The 8,034-nt window shown below is 45.5% G+C and overlaps 1 protein-coding gene across 2 annotated transcripts; it reads right to left on the bottom strand.

The window, feature by feature from the left end:
- Positions 1–608: 608 nt before the first annotated feature.
- Positions 609–5,867, bottom strand: GNG3 (G protein subunit gamma 3). Of its 2 annotated transcripts, none has more exons than XM_070766794.1 (3): positions 5,598–5,867; positions 2,575–2,683; positions 609–1,231 (listed from the first exon to the last, which is right to left on the bottom strand). In XM_070766794.1, exons 2-3 carry the CDS (start codon positions 2,671–2,673, stop codon positions 1,103–1,105), a joined length of 228 nt encoding a protein of 75 aa, XP_070622895.1. In that variant the 5' UTR covers positions 2,674–2,683; positions 5,598–5,867; the 3' UTR covers positions 609–1,102. The 2 variants fall into 2 exon arrangements, with proteins under 2 accessions (XP_070622895.1, XP_070622894.1); XM_070766793.1 differs by having other exon boundaries at positions 2,575–2,680.
- Between the last annotated feature and the right edge of the window lie 2,167 nt (positions 5,868–8,034).

The raw sequence follows: 8,034 nt of genomic DNA, 5'->3' as shown, positions 1-8,034 counted from the left end.
GAAGTTCAGAAAACGGACCTCCTGCTTGCCTGTTGTGCTGTTTTTCACACTCCAGGGCTTTAGGAAGCTTCCCTGAGCCCTCAAGTGCAAAACAACAGCCCAACGGGCAAACAGGAAATTCAGAAAACAAACTTCCGGCTTGCCTGTTGTGCTGTTTTTCGCACTCCAGGGCTTCAGGAAGCTTCCCTGAACCCTCAAGTGCAAAAAAACAGCCCAACGGGCAAACAGGAAGTTCAGAAAACGGACTTCCGGCTTGCCTGTTGTGCTGTTTTTCGCACTGGGGCTTCAGGAAGCTTCCCTGAACCCTCAAGTGCAAAAAAACAGCCCAACGGGCAAACAGGAAGTTCAGAAAACGGACTTCCGGCTTGCCTGTTGTGCTGTTTTTCGCACTGGGGCTTCAGGAAGCTTCCCTGAACCCTCAAGTGCAAAAAAACAGTCCAACGGGCAAACAGGAAGTTCAGAAAACGGACTTCTGGCTTGCCTGTTGTGCTGTTTTTCGCACTCCGGGGCTTCAGGAAGCTTCCCTGAACCCTCGAGTGCAAAAAAACCCAGCACAACGGGCAAACCATTTTTCAGAACTTCTGGTTTGCCCGTTGGGCTGTTTTTTTTCCACCCTCCCAGGCTTCCGTGAGGCCTGTGCACCTTCGCGGTGATAGGGGGGATTTCATAGGGGCCCAGGCATTTGGTACATGGACCAAAAAAGCTTTGCCATCACTGCCCTCGATTGGATCCCAGGGTTTATGGATGCAAGGGTACTTGAGTACCCCGATTTCTCCCCCACCCCCTAAAACCACATCTCCCCATATTTGAGGGGGAAATATGTCTGTTGCTTTCAACATAATGCTCTATTCTTCGAGGATCTTCCTGAATTTGGAAGCTTTAACGAAAAAAAATTGAGTTGGGGGTCTGCGCGGAGAAAATAGATCTGGCTTGAAGACCACCCTCCCTCCTTTCTCTACAACCCCCCCCCCCAAATGATAGGAGCTTGGAGGCTGAGGGTCCTTCAGTAACCCAACTCTATACAGATTGATGAGTAGGGGTGGGGTGAAGGAAAGGGACAGGACCCAGGGATGTGGGGTGGGAGGGAGGGCGCACACATAGTTCAAAGCAGGGCGCAGAAAAATTTCTTTTCCCGGAAGGGGTTTTCCGAGGTGGGCACGGGGCTAATGAGGGGGTCCTCGCAGGCGTGGGCATCGCAGTAGGTCATCAAGTCCGCTGCTGCTTTCGACACCTAGGAAGGAGAAATGGGGGGGGGGGGAGTCCAGGAAGTTAGAGAATGACATTTATTTGCTGGAGAGGCAGCAGTTGCAATAATCGGCTCATGCGCTATTTATGTGCAGTTTATGCACTATTTATTGAATAATAGGTTTTTTTTAATAGTCCTTCCTTCTCTAGTACCTTTAGTATGATCCTTCATTACTTTTAAAATAGGAAATAATTAAAATAGTCTGTTTTTATTTACCCACGAACGCTTTAAATCATTTTAATCATTAGCTAGAGCTGAACTTTCATAGCAATTCAAGAAAATTAAGCTATTTGCCTAATCGGTTATCATGCTGAGCCTTGTGGGTTCAGTACAAAACCTTAATAATAATAATAATAATAATAATAATAATAATAATAATAATGTATTAGATTTGTATGCCGCCCCTCTCCGAAAATGTCACTGTGCTCCTCAACAAATGAGGCTGTCTATCATTTGTCCTTTTTGAGGCTATTCCAATAATGTGACTTAATCTGAAAAAGAGTCCAAGCACCCATTTGAAAACTTATCTTGGTCAATAAGGCACTCCCACCCAGTCACATGACCTTTAAGACACCCCCCAGTCACATGATTATCAAGCCACTCCCACCTGGTCACATGACCATCAAGCCACACCCACACAATAACCCACACCCACAGTGGAAGTAAAAATTTTGGCACCCCATCACTGAGCAGTTGTAATTCAACTGCATTTAGTAAAGGTTGCACCTCTGGGTTGCAGTACTCTTTATGGACACTAAGGGGCAGACAGAGAAAACTAGCTACTAGATGGTGAACTGATGGCAGGTGTGCCACAGGTGGCGTTGCCAGGCAGCTGATTTTGAGCTTGCGCCACTCAGCTGTCCCTTCCTAGGAGTCTCAATACAACTTGTTTTGGCTGGGGGGGTATTTTTGCCCTCCATGGGGGTGAAGGAGGCCATTTTTGCCCTCCCCAGGCTCTAAGAAAGCCCCTGGAGCCTGGGGAGGGTGAAAAACGGGCCTACCAGGCCCCCCGGAAGTTGGGGAAATGGTCTGTTTTTGACCTTCAGAGGCTTCAGGGAGGCCCGCTAGGCCCAAAACGCATCCAAGGAAAAAATGGTTCGCCATGACAGAACTAGATGGCCGTTGCTGCCATCTAGTGGCTGCTCGCGGTCGCACAGCCTTGTTGGTTATCACCATTGATCCAAGGTGGTGTTTTGCTACCTAATGACTTGGAAGATGTGTGCTGGTGAGGGAATTCTGGGAGTTGAAGTCCACACACTTTCGAGTTGTCACGGGTGAGTAAACTAGCCCCGGTGTCTACCTTGGGCCCCGGTAGGTCCCTTCCTCACCTTTATTCTGCACATGCTGGCCTCAATCTTCAGCTGTTCCACCATTTTGCGAGCCTGCCCGATGCTCATTGTGCTGTTGACGGGGGTTTCGCCCTTCATGGGGGACCTGCTGAGGACATTGGAGAGGAGAAAGACCATCCAAAGACCGTTCACCATAAAATGACGCTGAAGATGTTCTTCCAAACCGGCCCTAACTCTATCCTTGCCAGTGATTTCGCTAGAAGTAAAATTTGCTGAAGCTTAGCATTGTGGTATTCCAGGCGAGCACTGGAGGGCGCCCACTCTGTTCCAAAACCAGTTCAGTAATACATTCCACCACCTAGTGGACAATCAGTAGATTTGCACACAAGTAGAAAATACACCTATGAACAAAAGGTCCCTACGTTAATACCTGGAGGACGATTTCCATCCTGTCATCAACACTGGATAGTTGAGTGAAATTCTTGATCCTGGGAAAATTATATTTTTCCTCGAAGAATTTTGTTCTTTCTGGTGTTCTTGCAATTGCAGCAGGATACCAGAGTTGGAAGGGACCTTGGAGGTCTTCTAGTCCAACCCCCTTCTATTCTACTAGTTTTTCTCATCATTCCTATCACCCAATTCCTCCCATGTTGACTGTATGACTGTAACCTGTTGCTTATATCCTAAGATGTTTATTAATATTGCTTCTTCATTGCTTATTTGACCCCTATGACGATCATTAAGTGTCGTACCACATGATTCTTGACAAATGTATATTTTATTTTATGTACGCTGAGAGCATATGCACCAAGACAAATTCCTGGTGTGTCCAATCACACTTGGCCAATAAAAATTCTATTCTATTCTATCTATTCTATCCTATTCCAGACAAAGTTGTTTCCCAATCTCTTCTTCAAATCCTCCAGCTTTATACAAAGAATATGGCATTAAAACAAAAAAGTGGATCCTATTTTTGGATGATAACTTGAGGACTAGCAACATGACTAGGCCCATCTTTACCCAGCAGTGGGTCGAATGTGTGGGACCGCATCTGCCATGGCACAATTATTATTTTGCACCAGAGATAAACAGGATAGTTCATGTCCAATCTCGCCTTGCGACTGTCTTGTCACAATTGTAATAACCATGGTTTCCTTATTGTTATCGACTTCAACCTGGCTTGATTGACACTATAGTAGGGTTCCTACAACACAAATCACAACCCCAATATTTTTCTGTGAAATGTAGACCCAGGCAGAATGCAGGGAGGGAGATGAGCGAGCAGTTGAACAAAACATTAAAAATAACTCCAGCATAACAAAAGAGACCATTTTCTTTTCTTATAAACCACCATCATCTAAATAGCCTTTAGGGCTTCACTCGAAACCAGGACGCTGAATCTTGTGTGGAATAAAGATGAATTCACTTTTCTGGTTCTCTAGAAAAACATCTTCCCTTCGGTTCTCATCCAATGCAAAACCCTCTCCTGCCCCCACCCAAAGCAAATAGCCCCTGCCTTCTCTTGAAATTTCTCCCCTTCATCTCTCCCCATTTATTTTCTGCCACAAACCCCACCTTCTCGGACCTCTGAGACAACCAAGATAAATAGGTATGGGGGGAAAAACATGCTTGGGAAATTTTTTATTTATTTATTTAATTTATTAGATTTGTATGCCACCGCTCTCCGAAGACTCCGGGCGGCTCACAACAGGAATAAAAACAATATAGCAGTGGAACAAATCTAATATTAAAAACAAAACCCTATCATTCTTTAAAAAAACCAAACAGCAACATTCATACCAAACATAAAACGTATAAAAATAAGAGACGTTGCAAAACACGAAGACAATCTCAATGCAGTATGACAGCCTAGCAGGGAGAGATAAAATTTTTGTTTGAATTCTGTTTCTATTTTGGATTTTCCAGCCAAGATCTCTCTGTGTCTGTCATTTTTCTGTCTATCTATTATCTATCCCGTCTTCCTTAGCTGCCTTATTTATCTTTTCCATCCCTCCATCTTTTCCTTTCCTTCTACCCATCCGTCTTTTCCACCCTCCCTTTTCCTTCCTTCCACCCTTCCCCTCTGTCCCTGCCTACCTGTCTTATTTACTCCATCCATCCGTCCATTATCCATCTTTTCCTTCCTCCTCTCTATCTCCCTTATCTTTCTTTCCTTCTCTCTCTCCCTGCCTGCCTGTCTTATTTACTCCATCCATCCATTATCTATCTTTTCCTCCCTCTACCTCTGTTATCTTTCTTTCCTTCCTTCCTTCTCCCCCTGCCTGCCTCTATTATTCAATCCATCCATCCATCTTTTCCTCTCTAACTCCCTTATCTTTCCTTCCTTCCTTCCCCTCTTCCTGCCTGCCTGCCTTATTTACTTCATCCATCCATCCATCCATCTTTTCCTCTAACTCCCTTATCCTTCCTTTCCTCCTACTTCCTCCCTTCCCTCCTTCCCCTCCTTCCCTGCCTGTCTTATTTACTCCATCATCCATCCATATCCCTCTTCTCTATCTCCCTTATCCTTCCTTCCTTCCCTCCTTCCCCTCTCTCCCTGCCTGCCTTATTTACTCCATTCATCCATCTTTTCCTCTCTAACTTCCTTATCCTTCCTTCCTTCCCTCCTTCCCCCCTCTCTCTCTGCCTGTCTTATTTACTCCATCATCCATCCATATCCCTCTTCTCTATCTCCCTTCTCTTTCCTTCCTTCCTTCTCTCCCTGCCTGTCCATCCATCCATCCATCCATCCATCTTTTCCTCTCTAACTCCCTTATCCTTCCTTCCCTCCATCCCTTCCTCCTCCTTCCTTCCTGTCTGTCTTGCTCCCTGCCTGTCTTATTTACTTACTCACTCACTCACTCCATCCATTCAACAATCCATCCATCCATCTATCGCATCCCAATAGTCCTTATGAACAGATCCCTCCTATAGTTGGGCCCTTCCCCCCCCCCCCGTTTCCCCTGCGGAGATTTTTCCTGTATTTACATGGAAATAATTTCTCCCCCTCCCCAACCCTGACACCCCTTACCCCAGAGACCAAAAGCCAAACCATCACACACCTTTGTAGAGCTTTCCTGCCGAAACTGAAGATGGAGCAAAGCCAGACCTTTCTCGGGCTGAGAGGATCTGGGGAGAGTCACCTGGGCTGGCAAGGAGGCAGGCAGGGACGGAGGGAGGGGGCCACTGCCGCAGCAGCCCCTGCAGAATCCTCTCCAAGGTGGACAACCAGAAGGGGCTCTTTTTCCCCCCACCCACTGCTGGCTTCCTACGACATTAGGCGCACCTTGGCTACTAAGATGGAATTGAATGCCGTGGTGGATCGATCTACCTTCAGGATCCCACCAAGCAATTAACGCTGGGACCAAACCATCTCTTTAAAGTGGGGGGGGGGAGAGAAAGGGAGGGCTGATGGTACCCCCCACCCCCAGGCAGCCATTGCTTGAAAGCCAGGGCTGGAAAATGTGGGAGGGGGCTGGCATAGCCGGGCTCTATTAACAGAAGAGGCTGTGATTGAGGAAGGGGCACGAAAGGAGGAAGAAGCGGAGTCAAAAGAAAAAGGCTGTGTCACTTTGTCAACCTCCCCCTTGTGCAAATACAAGCGCCAGGGAGCTGCAGTATTGTCAGCAATTGCTTTCATTTACAAATCTGACATCAACAGCCTTTACAAAAAAATCCTTCCTCAGTTCATTGGGCACCAGATCTTCCAAAACCTGCCTCCTTTTTCCTGGATCACCTTGGAAAGGAAGACTGGGTGGACTCTCTGTTGTGCATCATCAGGGTTAAACACAAACAAAAACAGACATCATAAGGAAGGAAGGAAGGAAGGAAGGAAGGAAGGAAGGGGTATTTATTGATTGATTTATTTTGTCCAATACACAATGAGGGTTTTAGTGGGTAGACACATAGTAAAATACATGATGAAGGTTATAGAGGATATACTCATAGTAAAATATATCTAAGAAAGAAGAGAAGAGAAGATATAGGAATATATCAATGAAAGAATAGAAGAAGAGATATAGGAATAGAAGAAAGGAATAGGAGATATAGGAGAGCAATAGGACAGGGGACGGAAGGCACTCTAGTGCGCTTGTACTTGCCCCTTACTGACCTCTTAGGAATCTGGAGAGGTCAACCGTCAATAATCTAAGGGTCAAGTGTTGGGGGTTTGGGGGTGACACTATGGAGTCCGGTAATGAGTTCCACGCTTCGACAACTCAGTTGCTGAAGTCATATTTTTTACAGTCAAGTTTGGAGCGGTTAATATTAAGTTTAAATCTGTTGTGTGCTCTTGTGTTGTTGTGGTTGAAGCTGAAGTAGTCGCCGACAGGAAGGACGTTGCAGCATATGATCTTGTGGGCAATACTTAGATCATGTTTAAGGCGTCTTCGTTCTAGGCTTTCTAGGCCCAGGATTGAAAGTCTAGTCTCGTAGGGTATTCTGTTTCGAGTGGAGGAGTGAAGGGCTCTTCTGGTGAAGTATCTTTGAACATTTTCAAGGGTGTTAATGTCTGAGATGCGATATGGGTTCCAAACATATGAGCTGTATTCGAGGATGGGTCTGGCGAAAGTTTTGTAAGCTCTAGTAAGTAGTGTGAGATTGCCAGAGCAGAAGCTAAGTAGGATTAGGTTTACAACTCTTGAAGGGTAGGGGGAAGGAAGGAAAGAAGAAATGAGGAAAAAGGAAAGAGGAAGGAAGGGGTAGAGAAGGAAGAAAGGGGTAGGGGTAGAGAGGGAAGGAAAGGAAAGTGGGAGAGGAGGAGGGAAGGGGTAGGGGGAAGGAAGGAAAGAGCAGAAAAGGAAGGGATAGGAGTAGAGCAGGAAGGAAAGAAAGAAGTGGGGGGCAAGGAGGAAAAAAGGAGGAAGGGGTAAATGGAAGGAAGGAAAGAGTAGGGACGGAAGGAAGAGAGGGAAGGAAAGAGAGAAGGGAGGGAATGACAAAAAAGGAATGGGAAGGAAGGAGGAAGGAAGGAAGAGGTATAGGGAAGGAAGGAGTAGAGAAGGAAGGGGTAGAGATAAAGGGAAGGAAAGAAAGAAGTGAGAGAGAAGGAGAAAAGAATGAGAAAGAAAAAGGGAGGAAGGAGTAGAGATGGAAGGAAGAAGTAGAAGAAAGGAAGGGAAAGAAGGAGCAAAGGAGAAAAGAATGAGAAGGAAGAGAAAAGGGAAAAGGAAGGAAGGAAGTGGGTGAGGAGGAGGGAAGGAGAAGGAAAGAGAACAAGAAGGAAGGAAGGACCAAGGGAGTAGAGGAGGGAAGAAGAAGAAAAATCAGGAAAGAAATAGAGAAGGAAAATGGAAAGAAGGGAAGGGAAAAGGGAGAGGAAAGGAGAAATAAAAAGAAGGATATTAACAATTGATACTAACTTAAATAGGGGTTCACAGCCTATTTATATATTTTGTTCTGGCAATTGGGCTGAGTTTCTGGGCAGATTTATTTATTTTTAAATAATTCAACAATATAATTGAAATGGATTTATATGTGTTCTATTAACCTGTGAAATGT

This window comes from Erythrolamprus reginae, chromosome 13 (assembly GCF_031021105.1).
Source record: "Erythrolamprus reginae isolate rEryReg1 chromosome 13, rEryReg1.hap1, whole genome shotgun sequence".
Classification (NCBI taxonomy): Eukaryota; Metazoa; Chordata; class Lepidosauria; order Squamata; family Dipsadidae; genus Erythrolamprus; species Erythrolamprus reginae.
This window is presented reverse-complemented; position numbering and strand designations above follow the sequence as displayed.